Raw genomic sequence first — 18,786 nt, 5'->3', positions numbered from 1 at the left:
CTAGTTCCTGCTTACTGTAGACCAGTTGAGTGTACCACCGCGACAAATCTCTCCCTGTAATAGGTTCAAGTCCCGTTGATCACACCCCTTTGTCGGTTATCAAGATAAATCCACGTATATGCTCTGATGCAGTCAAATCCTAGGCCCCTACCGCGACTCGCCGATAGGCCACCGGAAATGCACTGTTCAGTTACTTTGAGAGGACACAACACGGCTCTCATATAGAGCGGAGCAGCCCTTCTTCACAGGAAAACAACAAGATATCCCAGCGACTCGCCTGAGGACACTTCCTGCTGTTGACTCCCGGTGTTATTTTCTGATTCCCTGTCCACTGTGCATATGTTCAGAAGGTACCAGCCGCAATATTGGGACAGCAATAGGACATACACTGTCGCAGAGATTGTATCAGACTCAGACCAACAAACAAACAAACGAATATACATTATATTACTCACCAGCATAGATGAACGGATAGCAGAAGTAGTAGTTTAATCCAATATGCGTTTATTTCTCCACAAAATCAGCAAATATATGGTTTACAGCAAATATGATAAAAATGAACAAAAAGGTAAAAATACAACCAAAAATGTTTAGAAACCCTACTGGTTCCGTAAAATATCCAGTGAAAAGAAAATATCGAAATAGGTAAGAAATAAATGACTGGAAAAAAAACTAATCTAAAGAGAAAGAAAAAGAATACAATGGTCTTTGGGATCACAAAACAGAGTACTGTTCTCCCCAGAGGCTACTGCAAGGAATAAAGAAAGGTCCCCTCCTGCTCTCCCATACCTCCTCAAATACTCCCTTCTTTAGACCCCCCCTCCAATCCTTATCTTGATTGACCATTTGGCTCTGGCCTGCTCCATCAATTTGTTATTACAAACACTTCACAAAGTTAAACTCTCTTCCAAAATTATGACCCCCCCCCTATTCACCTCTCACCCTTCAACATCATGAGTCAGTAACCCTCAGTACACACATTTTAACATACTCATTTTTATATTTATCTAGAAGCTTAAACCTGACAAAGGCTTAGACTGTCTACTTTTACATACTCACTACTCTACCTTCCTCCTTTTTTTGCAGGGAGGCGAAAAAATCTTCCCCTTTTCTTTTGTACTCATACTTGAAAGCCATTAAAATACAAAACATAATAATAATTATTATATCCCATCTAGAGAATAACCGTTACATGAGTAAAACTGTTAGTGTGTATGTTACGCTAAAAACTTTGTTTACCGGTACATCATACTGCCACACCCATTAAACCTGAACTACATCCTAATATGTGACACAATAAATGAAATAAAAAACACACATCATAATGCTCTCTGCTTTGAGAGGGGCAGAGGGGCAAACCCCTCCCCTAAACTTTTGACCGTCAGGGAAAGGGGAAAAAGAGGGGGATAGTTAACACAAACTAGGTCAACCACACACCCACACAATCTGTTATCTTTCTATCCCTCCCTCTTATCTCTAGACTCAAACACAGCAAAAACAGAACAAAATTAAAAACAACAAACTATATTTTTATACGCACTTAAAAGTAATCATGCTTCTATACCAAACAGCATTTCTACTCAAACAAAAAAAAATGATCTTAGATACTTCAACAGTTTATTCATCACTAAACCCTAAAAAACCTCTCTTAGTGGGCCTGCTTGTGGATTCTCAAAAATCGCCGTTCCTGTAGTAGGGTCTCACGCTGGCTCCTCCCCGGCCCCTCATAAGACCTGCCCCAAATCTTCCCTCAGCCCGGCCACCTTCGACCTTTCTGCCCTGTTGCAAAACCGGACGTCTCTGGTCAGCCCTCAAATCTCTATCCTTCGCTCTGGCCCCTGCACTGTTTTCACCCATAGCTGGAGAAGATTTACGGGCCCTGTCTTCCTGGCCAGAACGTGCTTCTTGCACATGAAAGGTGGGAGATGACTCGCCTGCCCTGTTGTACCCATGGTAAACGCGACCCCACTGTTGTTCCTGTTGATTACCATTCTGGGGTCGCCTAGTATACAATCTGGGAAAACTCTCCTCATAACTGGAAGGCGGTGACCTTTTCCTCAACTGTGAATTGTCCTGAAAGTTCACCCGCCCCTGATCTGTGACCAGCGCTTGTTTTTCCCGCCTTCCTCCAAACCTGGCTTCTTGCCCTCCGCCCCCTTTAAACTGATCCCATGCAACTTCATTGAGGCCTACTGCCGGCTTGTTAACACTTACTGATGCATGTGTCCCTAATATAGCATCATCATACATCAGGGAACGACAGTTTTGTACCTCTGGTCTACTTTGAGGTATAGGATACCAGAGTAGAAGGGAAGATATAACCTCATGATCAGCTCTGAGTGGCCAGCAAACTGTGTTCTTCTGGATTGGAATATAGTGAAGAAACATGGGGAAGTTTGCCCATTATTATAGAGGTCGATGGGTGACTCTTCCAAGAGAGGACGTAAAGGATGTACGCGGATGCACCTGGGACGTATCCTCATCCTCAGTGATGTCAACGGGGTTTCGGGTCTCTCAACATCATACCCCTCACTCAGGCGACCCAGCCGGGAGTGATCAAGCCCCGACTTACGTCCCAGTAGCTACCCTCAATCAGTCCTACTAGGGAAAAACCAGGGGCACACAATCCGTTGGAACTACTCCAGAACTACTCTGCCAGGGCTGGGAGGTACACTTCTGGCACATGGAGGGACTGGTTGTCTCCTGGCCGGGCCCCTCCTACGTCTCACCAGGTCCACTCCTGCTCTCACCACCAGGAGTAGAGCGAGGACCTGTGCGTTGCACCAGAGTCCCAGCACCAGACAGTTAATTCAGGAGTGGTGGGCAATGGTTCCGCAGGGTCATGGTGCTGCGGTTCCGCTTGCTGCTTGCATGGCCCTCCCAAAGGCCTCACCGAGGGTTGTTGGGCTTCCTCCTCATGGCGGACACAGGCTGGGGCACTAACCCATACTGCTCACCCGGGTGCCGTCTACATTCCGGCTGTCACCAGACTATACCTGGTTGTCACATAGTCTATTCCTATGAGTCACTATAAATAGAAGAACTATAACTAAAAAACATTGCATGGATGCACATGGGACGTATCCTCAGTGATATATATATAATTCAAAATTGTATTTGTTTTCCAAAATCATAGAAGATCTAGGTTCAGTACAAAGCAGCATCAACATTTATTATTATCATTACTGTCTGCATACCAGGCTGACCTTATGGGCGCCATCTAACAGATGCCTCACATAATCTAGAAAGTACAATGGAGGCAGTGAAACACATCAAAGCACACTGTATCTCAAGTTCAAGTACACAGACTTACTTAACTGTTCATGGACAATTCATAACAGTTATGAATATATGCTTATGCAGAGAAATGTGTCATTTAGTCAGGCCGCTGAGGCCGTGTCATAACAGCTACCATCCACTCATGCTGTTTATAGGGGCTATCTAATTAGCCACGCTACCATCCACTCATAGACATGCTGTTTACAGGAGCTATCTAATTAGCCTCGCTACCATCCGCTAACAGCTAACGGCTCATTAGCTGTTAGCGGATTGTGAGGTTTTCCCTAATTCCTACATGTCTTATGCAGTGGGGACTGGGGACAGTAACTAAGTACATTGAGTATATATCGTTTTCGGAGTGTGATACTTGGTCAGATGTTGCTCAACTCTGTAGTCAGTATGCACCTACTGTATAGCCATTGATGTAATTGGGCGGTGCTTGGTTGTTGTTTTTGAGTGGCTCTAGCCACTATATGCGCAGCTGTGTGTCTGTCCGTTTGTGCACGGAATGTCTGTCTGTCCGTTTGTGCACGGAATGTCTTGTCTGTCCGTTTGTGCACGGAATTATTCGTTTTATTTTGATTGTCTTGTTCCACTTCTGCTTTGGCGATGTAAACGTAGTTTTTCTCATGCCAATAAAGCTCCTTTGAATTGAATTGAAATTGAATTGAATTGAGAGAGCCAGACATTGTAGAGGACGGGTGCATGGAAAGCCAAAAATGAACGAAAAAGTGAGAGAGAGTGGAGGTATAAAAGGAGAGGAGCGTGCATGAGAGAGAGAGGGGGGGGGGGATGTGTAGGTAGAGAGAGGGGGGGGGGATGTGTAGGTACAGAGGGGGGGGATGTGTAGGTAGAGAGGGGGTGGGATGTGTAGGTACAGAGGGGGGGGGATGTGTAGGTACAGAGGGGGGGGGATGTGTAGGTAGAGAGGGGGTGGGATGTGTAGGTAGAGAGGGGGGGGGGATGTGTAGGTAGAGAGAGGGGGGGGGGATGTGTAGGTACAGAGGGGGGGGGATGTGTAGGTAGAGAGGGGGTGGGATGTGTAGGGAGAGAGAGAGAGAGGGGGGGGATGAGCAGCAGAGTACTGAAAGAGCTGTAAAGTACATTGATTTCTCTCTCCCTCTCTCTCTCTCTCCACCCCCCCCCCCCCCCCCCCACCACCACACACACACACACACACACTTCCTGAAACTAATTAAAGTTTTGGCCTGGTTCAGTGATTACCCCACCGCACGCACCGCTCTCTCTCTCTCTCTCTCTCTCTCTCTCTCTCTCTCTCTCTCTCTACCGCTGTAGGGTCTCCTCTCTTCTCCTCCTCCTCCTCCTCCTCCATCTCATTCCCCAGATGCCTGCCTGCCCCCCCCCCACCCACTTATTTACATAGCTACCGGCCTTCGAGGTTTACTATATAGAATTGCAATTAGCAAAAGCGTGGGGACTCCATTTCTTTTGGAACAACCAAAGGCTTGCGCGGAGTGGACTGTGTGCCTCCAGGAAGTGCAGAGCGGTCTCCAGCTGAGGTGGAGATGGAGGGTTTCAGTTGTATATAGTGCATGATTTGTCCCCAGCATATCCCGTCCTCTCTGTACGCTTTGCCCTGCGTCTCCTCTCCGGGCCCTCTTTTCTGTCCTTGGTGTTCTCGGGTAATCCTATACACACTTTCGCTACTCACCAATACGAAGACGGTTTTGTGGAGTTGACAGCCCACTTTCCCTAGTGGGAGGGAGCCCTCCCCACCCCACCCCTTTTTATATGTGGGGCCGAACTTGGCGCTGCGATTGGCTGGAAGGTGTGTCAATCTGCACCGTGATTGGCTGTGCATCGCATAACGGAGGTGACACAGGGGACACCCCTTTATATACAGTAAGTGGCAGATAGAGGGTTGAGAGAGACAGAAGGGTGAGAGAGAGGGGAGCCGAGATGGAGAGAGAAAGAGAATGTGGGGGGTTTGGATATGTCATATCCCTGAGCGGGTATAGACTATAGAGCGTCTAGTCTTCATTTTCTCCAGGCTTTTCAAAACGTATTTATTTAAAGACCTTTTTGTCACTACAAGAATTGGCTTTGTCCGCCGCGTAAACGTCTTTAAATAAATACTTTCTGAAAAGTCTATGAGGAAAATGAACAGGGATTTATTTTCCGGGTCTCTCGAGGGGGCGGGGCTGCGACACTATTGTATTCACAAATATATTCTAAATTGTGCATTTATATAGCGCCTTTATCCAAAGCGCTTTACAATGTGCAGTACAGATTGACCCATTCACACACCGATGGCAGGGGAAATCTTGCAAGGCACCAACCAATTATAGGAGCAGTTTGGCCTTCAGTGTCTTGCTCAAGAACCTTCTTTTCCTAAGCGGCCGCTCTATCTCCTGACTGAGTTACTGCAGTCCCTGAATGACACATGGGGAAATATGTAAAAATTGTCTGTGTCTGTCCATCCGTCCATCCTTCCGTCCATCCCCCTCTTGTGTACTATTATCACTCGACAGTGACACTGACTTGGGACTGGTGGCTGATGGGTCACAGGTGTGGTGATGTCACTGCATATATAAATGTCTGTCTACACTCAATATTTGTGAAGGTCTGAAGAAAAGCTAACACCTCTCTCTCTCATTAGCAGGCAACAGTGCAGCACTATCCCTCTCTCTGTTTCTGGCACAACAGCGCCCCTACTGGTACTCATAGTCATATACTGGTGCTCATTAACCAACACATAGGCGGACACATAGGTGAACACGGACATTGCTGTTCCTTGGAGTGGTTGCACCACTCAAATATGCTTGGGAGCAGTAATTGGTAATTGTTATTTTTCATCCAGCACCTAGCCTATAGTTTTTGGATGTGCGTGTCTTTCAGCCTCTCTTTCAACTTGAGGCACAGCATATTTACCGATACGTGTCCTTTTTTTTTTTAACACGAGTTAATCCTAAATTGAGTTCCTTCCGTCCTTCCCGCCCGCCCGCTCGCTCCGCAGGTCTGCTGCGACTGGAGGAGCTGGTGCGTCGCTTCCTCATCTCCAGGGAGACGCTGTCCATCCGGATGCTGGACGACAACCTGGACCCCACCCCTCTGCTCAAGGAGATCCGGGATGACAAGGTGGCGACCATCATCATCGACGCCAACGCCTCCGTCTCCTATCTCATCCTCAAGAAGGTCAGCCATCACCTGAGGGGAGGTTCCCTGGAACAACATTATATTACATATCATTTTTGGGATCCTTGACATGAAATATTGAGAACCACTGATACAGAAACATGAGGTTTTTCAGAAAGAAATATTTTTTTTTAAATTTCGACGTCAGGCCTAAATGGGTTAACACCCATTAAGACCTGAGGCTGATTCTACTAAATGTCTTCTAAATCCAGTTTTCTGAGAAACCCTATGTTTCTATTCAGTGGTGCTCAAACGTTTTCATGTCAAGGTCCCCAAATATTATATGTATTTGGCCGCGGACCGTCATCTGAAAATGTGCTGTTCCAGGGACCCCCACAAGCAAATTCTGTATAAAAACGTTCACTGTGAAAGAATACATTTGCACACATTTTCACGATCTTTCAAAAAGAGCAGATCTACAAGCTCGTAGTTAGTTAGTTAGTTAGTTAGTTTCATTTATTGTCCACGTGTGGAAATTCGTCTTCGGTCTCAAACAGTAAAAAACAACAACAACAGCAACAACACTTAACACAATTATTTTCTCATGGCAAAAAGTGCAGGACAACAGTGGCAGATACTTTGGAAAACAAACAAATCTATCGAGACATGGTATCATTTAGTGCCTTAATGGCATTTGGTATGAAAGAATTTTTAAAAATGATACGGTTAGCTCTTGGTACTTTGTACCGTCTACCAGAGGGAAGTAGTTCGAACTCCCTGCAGAGTGGATGAGAGGGGTCGTTTGCTATCTTGATAGCTTTTTTACGAAGTACCTCCTTGTAGATACAGCCTAATTGTTGCTGTCTCTTCCCAATTATTTTTGAGGCTAGATTTACTATTCGCTGCAGCTTGCTTCTTCCTAGTAGTGCGGCACTCGAGGTGCATACAAGCTTGTATATCTGCTATTTTTTCAGCAGCTAAAATTTTACCATATTAATATGCCAGGAATGCCTGGCAGGAACGCAGAATTACGTTAATTTCTCCACCGCCTGTGCCAGAACGTGAAATTCCGTCTTTCTTTAATGTACTTTAATCCGGTAATTAAAAATATGTTTATTTTTTGTTTTGTGCTATTGTCAGAACACCTGCTCGCAACCAAACATAAAATGCCTTGTCTTTTAGTTCTACTGGATCTCTTCTCCACTACTCCTTCCCTAAAATGTTAGTCTTTTTTTTCCCGTTTTTCCCGTAAACTTAAGCTATCACCTAAAACGGTGATAACCTATCACCAAAACCTGGAGTATGCATGAGCCTTTAGTGTACAACATGGCTACATGTGGGTGCATAGCCGGAGGACTTTAGCGTCAACGGCTTGTTGTGGAGAATATACTGCACTCACAGCGCGCGTTAGAGCGAACCTATACTTCACTGTAACACAATAATGGGGGATAGCCTTGTTTATGTATGCGTGCCTATGGGCTCGGTCATAACTCATTCCTTGCTTACTAGGGGTTGTTTGAAGTAAAGTGGGTCGAGTCTACTCTACACTTTGTATTTTAGTGAATTCACGATGGATGGTTTACACACTATTGAGGGGAGTCAGTAAACGGGAGTCACTGGCAGAATTCGATCCCTGTCTCGTTAAACGGGACTTATCTGGCTTTTTTCCTTCGTTCTGTCATATTATATCACAATCTCAGCTGTCCATATTCACCTAAGAGCTAATGCCAATTCTGCAAATGCCCTCTAAACCAGTATAGTTCTCGCACTTTCAAGATAAAAAATAAAAATAAAAAATAGCAGATGTACAAGCTGTGAGGTTGCTTACAATATATCTATATTTTTTCTAAAATGACACGGATGCTTTCCTTGTTTTTAATGGGTTTAAATGTGGCCAAAGTTTCAAACGGTGATGTAAATTTACTGGCGGTTCATTCCGAACGATGAAGTTATCCCTGTGAATTCTACAACAGGGCTCTCTCCTTTCAAAATGTGCTGACGTCAACTCCTGATGGATTCCTCGATGTGACCATCTGCTCTGCCCACATTACCTCTCCACATGGTTCCCATGATCCAATCATCCAACCAAAAGAGGCAGGAATCAATATGGCTTTGTTCAGAGGTTACAGTCTTGCGTGGCCAGACTGTTGCCTCCTGCGATTTTCAAATGCCTCTGTCTGGAGCGAGGGAAGCTCTGATCATCAACAAGCGATAGAGCAGATGTGAAGCCTCCTCCCCACTTCCGTTTGACGGTCGCGCAAATTTATCCTAATCGAAATCATGGGAATGGAAATGCCAGCTTCCTTGCTTGGATTTCAAAAGGTGTAGTTCCAGACTATATATAGTTCCAGACTATATAGTACTGTAGCATTCGGAGATTGTGGAATAGTTTATTAAGAACAATTATGTACTAAAGTACTGTACTTAAGTACAATTTTGATCTTTTTTTGAAGTTCTTTTTACTTTAATGGAGTATTTCCCATTTTCAGTACTTTTACTTCTACTCCATTATACCTCAGAGGTGAATATTGTACTTTTTACTCCATTACAATTATTTGACATTTTGTTACTAGTTACTGAATTTTGAGTATTATTACAAAACATGCATTAACCACTTCAGCTATTTGAAAATAGCCGATCTACAAGCTCAGTCGTGAGCTTAAAAGATTTGTACACATTTTAAAATGGGACATTCTGCATAAGCACTTCCTTTTTGGTGCTTAAAGTATATTTTGACGCCAGTGCTTTTATACTTGCGCAAGTACATTTTTAATACCAAACCTTTACTTATTTTTATTATTTACTTCACGTATTTCGACACTGCGGTATTGATTATTCTAATTAGCCTGAGTAAAATACTTGAACGCTAGTTCTTCCACCGCTGGGTTCAGGCGGAGGTGGAAACAAGGGGCTGCATATAATATATATATATAGATAAGTGAGGGTTCTCAACTGTGAATCGCCCACTTTAAGGCTAAAATGGGTATTCAGAATCGGAGGTCTTAGCCACTTGACCAACAATAAGCCGGTCAAGTGCTAGAAGCTATTCTCTCGAGTCCTCTAGTCTACAGTACTGTATGTGTACATACTGTATGTGTACGTAATCGTATGCGTCATATTGCAGTGGCCTTTTTAATATTCTATAACCTATGGGGCCAACTCACACACAAAGGCTATTATGGTTTGCTGGCCCCACATGCTGTTATGGATTTGGACCGCATACAGTACAGTATGTTCTGTGCCGTAATCTTTTCAATGATTATTCACATTATTCACCCCCTGGGCTGGCGTTTCTTCTCCAGAGAGGCCCCCCCCCCACGCATACGGTATGAGCCGGCGTGATGCTGACCTGGGCATTCGATGAGGCGCCGTCGCGGGAATGCAAAAGCTATCCTTTTCTCAGTCTTGTACCCGACGGGTGAAGATTCAGGCTACGTTAGTGTATAGTCAAGGGCACGCGGGCTTTATCGGACGCCAAAACATGTCTCCACGCGTCCGGAGGCTACCTGATTTGCGATTGTTTTCTTAGAAATAACATCTATTTAAATTTGATTTACATTCAGCGCCCGCGGAGTTCTTAAGGAGAGAGAGAGAGAGAGAGAGAAAGAGAAAGAGAGGCTTGTACCGGAGGGAGTCTGCAAAAAAGCAGTAACGATGACTTACAGAGAATAGTGGAAAACACACACACACACACACACACATCTCTCTTCATTGGGGATGCGGTGCAGATGTTACCAAAGGACCACGGGCTGTGAGTGATTCATGCCTGCTGGCCTGCAGTGGAGCGGCAGAAACCTGCGCCGTGTGAGTCCGTCGGCGTGGGGCTGCAGAGAATCACAATCAACTTGTCACATCACAGTTTTACATGTGAAAAAAGTGTGCATACCGGTAGTTCCCATCGTATACCGCACCGCACTGCACTCACCTCAGACAAATGTCCCACCACCCTGCCTGATGACGGAACACTGTGATTAACGTATTGTCCCCCAATTGTCTCTTTTGTTCACTCTCCCCGTCTATCTCTCTCTCTCTCTCTCTCTCTCTCACCTTATCCTACAGGCATCAGAGCTGGGGATGACGTCAGCGTTTTACAAGTACATCCTAACCACCATGGTAAGAGCACATCAGTCCTCTCCTCTCCTCTCCTCTCCTCTCCTCTCCTCTCCTCTCCTCTCCTCTCCTCTCCTCTCCTCTCCTCTGACTTGCACTTCCAGTCTGCACACTCATTCTATCAGTGCCTCTGTGAGCTCATAAAGTGCATGCAGGTGTCAGGTGTCATTTCAGGAAATAAAGATTTGTGGGTGTCCAAAAAACTAAAACGTAAACCCTCTAAACTTAGTAAGCTGTACCTGAGTTGGCCCCATGCCTTTTATCTGTCTACACCAAATGTCTTCGGCTTCGATTTTACAAGCTCGGCACATTGGTCTTTTCAGTAATAGTAATGGAATTACTGAAAGGTTTATTCCAAGCAAATGCTGTTATTGATAAAGCAGAGGAAGCCTGTATACCTCCATGTAAACTATAACCTTTGATATATATATATATATATATATATATATATATATATATATTAGGGCTGACCTCGATTAGTCGAATAGTCGACTAATCGATCGGAACGTGTCTCAGTCGACTGACTGATGTTCATCAAAAAAAAAAAAAAAAAAAAGTATATTGTTGTATATAAAAATACAATATTTACAAAAATATACAAAAATATTGTATTATTCCACTAGGTCTGTGGGGGACATAAACACATTTGAACATTCTGACTGTTCAAATCTCCAATGTGCATGTGGAGTGTGTCTGCCTGTGTGGCAATGTGCCACTGCCTGTGACTTGAATCGCACAGTGCGCTGGCCTGATAGACTCCAGAATCTCAATCTCACCTGCTGTGCTCAATCTGGCTAATGACAAGCCCCTCAGTTGTTAAAAAAAAAGATTTGAACAGTCAGAATGTTCAAATGTGTTTATGTCCCCCACAGACCTAGTGGAATAATACAATATTCTTGTAAATATTGTATTTTTATATACAAATTTTTGGGGCAAAAAATAAATAAATATATTCATCTATCAGTCGACTATACAAATCCTTAGTCGGGGACAGCCCTAATATATATATATATATATATATATATATATATATATATATAATATTTGCCTGTAGTGAAAGTGGCTAATAAGTGTATGATTGCAGACAAGAAAACGCACTCGGAGATGATCTTTAAATGAGATTAATCTGTAAAAAGAATATCATTCAGAGAAAATGTGCATAGAGAATTGTAGGGCAATGTAAATGCTAAGGGAGAGGTAGTTAGCATCCCTTGGGACCCATGCAGAATGAATGACACCTCTGAGGTGATGTGGAGAAGGAAGAGGAGAGAGAGAGAGAGAGGTGATGACTGATGAGAAAGGATGAAGGAAGAGAGAAGAATATTGTACTTTTGACTTCATATTTCTATAGGAAGGGACAATTGGGACCTAAAGTCACACAAACAAAATGCATTAACCACTTAAGGCCTATTTCATACTGAAAGTAGCCGATCTACAAGCTCAACTCACTGTGAGCTTGTGGATATGCTATTTTCCTTGTTTCTTTCATTTTTCAGATATTAAGAAATATTCTAAATTTCAATACAGAGATGCAATTATTTTTTTTAAAACCTACAACGAGCTAAAAACACGCCAAATGGATGACACAAAAAAAGCCAGAGGCTTGATTCCACTGTAGGGGAGAGCCAGGTCAGTTGGCGCGGTAGGACGGTTGCACCTCGGACTGGATACCATGCAACACTTTTTCGTTGCGTATTTCCGGCGACGTCATTCGATTCCACAGCGCAAGAAAGCCTCGCAGACAAAAAAAAATCAATTTCTGCCCTTGCTTGGAGGGGAGGGACCGAGATACAGACCCTTTTGTGTTTTTGCACGCTGTAAGTAGGGGAGAGCCAGGTCGGTTGACGCGCATTTTACTAATCCCTCCCTGCACAGAGATTAATACATTTCAAGTAACCAAACTTTTTTGTGAACAAGATACACTTGTCCTCTCCCATTACCCCGAGTGTTTTTAAATTTTGGTGAAACGAGTCGGACGCAATCGGCAAGCAAAGTGATCTCGCGCTCACTTCCGCAGTTTTCGTCCTGCCAAAAGCGCTGTGCGGAAGTGAGCGCGAGATCACTTTGCTTGCCGATTGCGTCCGACAAAATTAAAAAACACTCTGAGTAATGGGAGAGGACAAGTGTATCTTGTTCACAAAAAAGTTTGGTTACTTGAAATTAATTAATCTCTGTGCAGGGAGGGAATTAGTAAAATGCGCGTCAACTGACCTGGCTCTCCCCTACATTCAAACATTCAACACTTAAACAAAACCAACTTCACAACAATATAGCAAAACTAAATGTACAGATAAAATTCATGAGAGGGAGAGAGAGAGAGAGAGAGACGCAAGGAATGATGGCACAAGGCTGTGTAAGTGGGCGAGTAGGGAAAGATAAACTGAATAAATGTGAGAATGAATGGGAGGTTGTGTGAGGTGAAGGCGACCGCAGACGCTCTCTGTCTCTTTTATCTTTATTTGCCGCTATGGGCAAGCTCTGTCACTGTGGGCTCTGTTACTGTGGGCTCTCTCAATGTGGGCTCTGTTACTGTGGGCTCTGTCACTGTGGGCTCTGTCACTGTGGGCTCTGTCACTGTGGGCTCTGTCGCTGTGGGCCGGGCTCTGTCACTGGGCTCTGTCACTGTGGGCTCTGTCACTGGGCTCTGTCGCTGTGGGCTCTGTCACTGTGGGCTCTGTCGCTGTGGGCTGGGCTCTGTCACTGTGGGCTCTGTCACTGTGGGCTCTGTCACTGTGGGCTCTGTCGCTGTGGGCTGGGCTCTGTCACTGTGGGCTCTGTCACTGTGGGCTCTGTCACTGTGGGCTCTGTCACTGTGGGCTCTGTCGCTGTGGGCTCTGTCACTGTGGGCTCTGTCACTGTGGGCTCTGTCGCTGTGGGCTGGGCTCTGTCACTGTGGGCTCTGTCACTGAGCTCTGTCGCTGTGGGCTCTGTCACTGGGCTCTGTCGCTGTGGGCCGGACTCTGTCACTGTGGGCTCTGTCACTGTGGGCCGGGCTCTGTCGCTGTGGGCCGGGCTCTGTCGCTGTGGGCCGGGCTCTGTCACTGTGGGCTGGGCCACTATGTGGGCTCTGTCACTGTGGGCTCTGTCACTGTGTGGGCTCTGTTACTGTGGGCTCTGTTACTGTAGGCTCTGTCACTGTGGGCTCTGTCACTGTGGGCCGGTCCACTGTCGCCCACCTTAACATGGGGTTGAAGTGGTTTTAAAGTAATGACCTTTTGGCGTTGCGTTCCCAGGACTTCCCCCTGCTGAGGCTGGACGACGTAGTGGACGAGCAGTCCAACATCGTGGGCTTCTCCATGTTCAACACCACGCATCCTTTCTACCTGGAGTTCATCCGCAGCCTCAACCTGTCCTGGAGGGAGGGCTGTGACCTCACCTACCCCGGCCCCGCGGTCAGTACAGTACACTCCCCTAACGCACGCACACACGCACGAGTGATGTAAAAGCCTTGTTTACTCGCCAGACAGCAGCGTTTAACACACAATGTCTAATTACATCATTTCCACCATCAGTAATTCCATTTTGCAGCTAAGTAGATTCAGACCATGCGTTCGGCGTGAACATAATGTGTATTGATGTACTTCTTGTTTCCCCACATCCCCCCCGCCCCTCTCCTTCTCTCCCCTCCACTTCTCCTTATCCCGTCTTTCCTATACCCTCTAATCATGGAGACGTTCCCCTCTTCCGCTGCCGGTTCATTTTCGTTCTTCCCTCCTCTGTGCTCTCCCCTCTTCCTCCTCTTCTTTTCTCACATCGCGACACGTTGAGAGCTTGTAGATCGGCAGTTTTTGTTGTCATTGTTCCGACCCTAACCCGTTAGTCCGAACCGATTACTAACACTATCCCAAAGCCTAGCCCTAACCTCAATCTTAACCGGCCACGTAGGTTGCTAACCCTAACCTCAGTCTTAACCGGCCGCGTAGGTCGCTAGCCCTAACCTCAGTCTTAACCGGCCACGTAGATCACTAACCCTAACCTCAGTCTTAACCGGCCACATATGTTGCTAACCCTAACCAGTCTTAACCGGCCACGTAGGTTGCTAACCCTAAACTCAGTCTTAACCGGCCACGTAGGTCGCTAGCCCTAACCTCAGTCTTAACCGGCCACGTAGGTCGGACTAACGGGAGGTCAGACTTATGGGCAGTCCCTTTTTTCTTCTATTGTGCCATTAAAAACATCAGTCTTGTTATTTAAACTCATTTTATTTGCAGGTTTCATTTTTATTTCAGTAAACTAAAATGTGATTTGCAATTCTACGTTTAGTTCTCTAATAGTTTGAACTACACTAACCCTGGTCTGTCTCTCTCTCTCCTCGTTAACTCACAGCTGGTCTGTCTCTCTCTCTCTCCTCGTTAACCCACAGCTGGTCTGTCTCTCTCTCTCTCCTCGTTAACCCACAGCTGTCGTCGGCGCTGATGTTTGACGCGGTGCACGTGGTGGTGGGGGCGGTGCGCGAGCTCAACCGCAGCCAGGAGATCGGAGTGAGGCCGCTAAGCTGCACCTCGCCTCAGATCTGGCAACACGGGACCAGCCTGATGAACTACCTGCGCATGGTTGGTTTGTCTGTTTGTTTGTTTGTTTGTTTGTTTTCACTTGCAAAGCAGTTAAAAAAATCATGTTTAATAATGTTTTAACAATGTTTGTCAAAAATATCATGTGAAAGTGTGAGGGAGAATGCCTGAAAAGCCTCCAGGGGCAGATAAGTGGCATTCTCCAGTAAATTAGAATTATACACACATTATACACAAAATCACATCCGTGTGAAGCGAGGGGCACTCCTCTCTCATCATACGTCATCATAAATCATCTCATTGTGGCCAATTTGCGTCCCCACTTTTGTCTTCAATGTTTGTGTTTACACACGTTTGTCTTCAATGTTCCTATGCTTACGTAGGATTATTGAGGAATCACAGCTATGCAACATCGATCTTGCTTTGTTGATTTCTCAAAGGCTTTTGATTCAGTGGACAGAGCCAAAATGTTTGAAATATTATGGTATCCCCATAAAAAGGATCAATGCCATAAAAGTTCTATATACAAATACCCCAGCGACCATCCTTACTCCTGACAGAGAAATACCATCATTCCCCATCCTTGCTGGCATACTCCAAGGCGACACGCTTTCCCCATTTCTATTTATTATTGTTGTTAATTATGTTCTCCGTATGTCAGTTGATACTATCAATGAGATAAGGGCTACCAACTAAACCCTAGGAGAAGCTCTCGTCATCCTGCTAAATACCTAACCGACACTAACTTCGCTGATGACATCGTGCTTATTAGTCAATCATTGGAATACGCTTAGGCTCTCCTTCAGTCTCTTGAGCAGGCCTCCAACTGTGTTGATCTTTATCTAAACGAGACGAAAACTGAATACGTAAACATATATATGCAAATCCAACAATAACCACATTATAAAAACACTTAGCACTCCTCTGAAACAGGTTGATGACTACAAGTATTTGGGTTCATATATATATCTTCTTCCCAAAAGGACTTTCAAACTAGGAAGGGTATGGCCTGGTCAGCCTGCAATGGCATGCATAAGATCTGGTCATCCCAGCTTAGTAAGATGTTAAAAGTAAAAATATTTAGGACTACCGTCGAGCCGATTCTACTCTATGGCTCAGAGACATGGACACTTTAAAAGAAATTAGAGAAACGGTTGGATGGCCCTTACACCCGCCTTCTAATGAGAGCGCTAAATCTGTCTTGGAAGAGCCACGTACCCACCCCCCAAAATATGAACATGAACAGTGAGGTAGGTAGTTATCAGCAGTAATTGGGAGCAATGTAATGTGCAGGGGGCCAATGGTTTCAAAGAACAGAAAGTTCCCAAAGACCCAGGCTCCAGTTCAGTTGTTTACATCTGACTGTCACTTTAGAATTTAGATGTTACCTAAACCCTTACGTGTTCTCATCCATCAGTGTGCGTGGTTGTCATGGCAACACAGAGCGTTTGTCAGGAACTAATTAGCCTAACAAAACGTACAGTCAAAGGGTTTTATTCCTGTACAAATAAAAAACTATGAAAATAAATGATAAACTAATCAAATAAACAAAGCAAGCAAGCAATTGACAATGAATTGAAAATAAAAGGACTTTAAAATCAATTATAAAAGAAACCGGGAGCCAGTGAAGGGAGGCCAGCACGGGGGTTATATGTTCTCTCTTTTTAGTGCCAGTTAAAAGGCGAGCAGCAGCATTCTGGACCAGTTGCAGTCGTCTGATTGCAGACTGTTCGATACCAATGTATCCAGCCAGGTCGATCATTCGTATTATCATTCACGCTGCACACACGCTTTTGTTTTGTGGCGAGGTGCTAGGCAAGGGTTGTTTTTGATAGATCAATCGATCCGTCCACTCCATGTGCGTGTGCGCGTGCACTCTTTGCGTGCACGCTGTTTCACCCGCGTTTGAGTAAAAGTTATATCAAGTTACGTTTGTACATTACAAACTTTGCAAATAGGGTCCAAGCTATTCCATATGTGCTACGTATCATGCTGTCCTGCTGCGTTCGCTGCAGTCTGCCGTTGCTGACAGGGAAGCTGGCAAGACTATAGGCTAACCTTAACCCTGAAAAAATGACGTAGGCCATTAGTTTAAGAATGTGCGTAGTCTGTTGATGTTGCTTGTCTACATGTGGTGGTGAGTACCATTAATTATGTGTGTGTGAGTGAGTGATCGTGCATGCATGCGTGCATGATCCTTTACCCGCCCACGTTCCTCGGCGAGAGGATGGGCTTTTAAATCGTGTCGTGTATGACAGAATCGTATAATTATACTACACGACGTGCCATATGTCCTGCTGTAGTCACACATACGGCTGTACGCACTAAGGCCCTCATTTATCAACCGTGCGTACGCCAAAATATGGGCGCACGCCGAAATTACCGACATTTTCGGCATTTAACATTTCCGGCAAAGCTTGAAATTGAACGTGACAACGATCAAAACCCACGTCTACTCTGCAGCTGGCGTACGCTGTTTTTCAAGCGGAGCAGCCTTGTCTGAACTGCTGAGAGGCTGTCACAGGCATCTAAACATATATGTATTCACTCCTAAAATGTTTATATAAAAGGTATGTATAATGTATATGGGCTACATGTAAAAAATAAATAAATAAAAATGTTAAGGAATACATGTGTCATATGAAATTAGTATATAAAATCGCGCAATTAAAAACAATGTTGCAAGAGATGCTTAAGCCATTTAAACAGTGTTTTGCATGAGCGCATACATGCGAGGATTTGGGCTGTCTGTGCTGAAATATTTCCATGACGGGACGTTGGAGAGTATAGTGCAGCAGCTGCTGCAGCTCAGCTGCGGAGAGTCCCAACGTGCAGGTATAGCCTACTGTAGCCTAATCTACAGCATGAAGGCCGATGTCTTTCTTACGGTAGCCTATGTGCAATATAATAAACCCGACGCGTCGCTCGAATGCCAAATGTACCGTGCCAGGCTCCCAGCGCAAGTGGGAACTGCATCGGAGATATAGGTATATTACCCAGCCAGCCCACGCTGCCCACCACCAGCCACATGAGGCTATATACTGTAGCCTCATGTTTTTCAGTTGACAGCCCGGCCACTGCAGTGACTAACGACTGGAGGCAATCTAAATAGACTGTCGAACGTCGGAACGTGCATGGTCAGTTGGTCACGGACGGACCACTGTGATAGAGAGAGACAGACAGACAGACAGGACAGAACAGGACAGGAGGAGCACCTGCAAAACAGCAGCGTGTGTGTGCCTATTTGTTATTTAATTATGGTTCACAGGTTCAGGCACGCACGCTTTATTTAATTCATGCAGGTGTTCGTTCTTTATTTGTTTAACAACACACCAGTTAGTTGGGCTTGCAAGTTGCGTGCGCGTGCTGTGCGTGTGTATGAGAGAGGGGGGTGAGGCGGGCAGTAAGGCACGGGAGAAACCTATTTTTTCATGTAACCATGGTTTCAGGAAACGTATTGCCGTTGTTCATGTCGCAAAAACGAGGGCGAGGCTTGATTTCTTAGGGCGTGCCAGATCAAATTCAGCCGTGACATTTATTAACGTGAGAACAAAATTAAGGAAGGATCAGCTGTTTGCGATCACTTTATAAATGCCGTGGCGACGTGGGTGTACTACGAAACCTGCACTCGAATCTGTGGCAGATTTTACACTCGATTGATAAATGAGGGCCTAAGTGAGACTGACGCATACTGTACAACATACATATAAACATACGGTGTGTGTGATATGAAATATAATCTTACCATAAGCGGCGGTGCTTGTTAATGTTACTTGCATCAAGGCACTTA

General features: G+C 45.0%; 1 protein-coding gene across 2 annotated transcripts in view; it reads left to right on the top strand.

Annotated features, from left to right (window-relative positions):
• The window catches only part of grik5 (glutamate receptor, ionotropic, kainate 5), a gene marked incomplete at its 3' end in the record, with an annotated part of 95,423 nt that overhangs the window by 23,339 nt on the left and 53,298 nt on the right, over positions 1-18,786 (top strand). For both annotated transcript variants that reach the window (XM_083760318.1, XM_083760317.1), the window contains exons 5-8: positions 6,257-6,435; positions 10,435-10,488; positions 13,719-13,877; positions 14,886-15,038. In XM_083760318.1, coding sequence (XP_083616444.1) covers positions 6,257-6,435; positions 10,435-10,488; positions 13,719-13,877; positions 14,886-15,038 — 545 coding nt within the window. The remainder of the gene's footprint in view (positions 1-6,256; positions 6,436-10,434; positions 10,489-13,718; positions 13,878-14,885; positions 15,039-18,786) is intronic.

Source organism: Protomyctophum parallelum, assembly GCF_964188405.1.
Source record: "Protomyctophum parallelum genome assembly, chromosome: 3".
NCBI classification, from domain to species: domain Eukaryota; kingdom Metazoa; phylum Chordata; class Actinopteri; order Myctophiformes; family Myctophidae; genus Protomyctophum; species Protomyctophum parallelum.
This window is presented reverse-complemented; position numbering and strand designations above follow the sequence as displayed.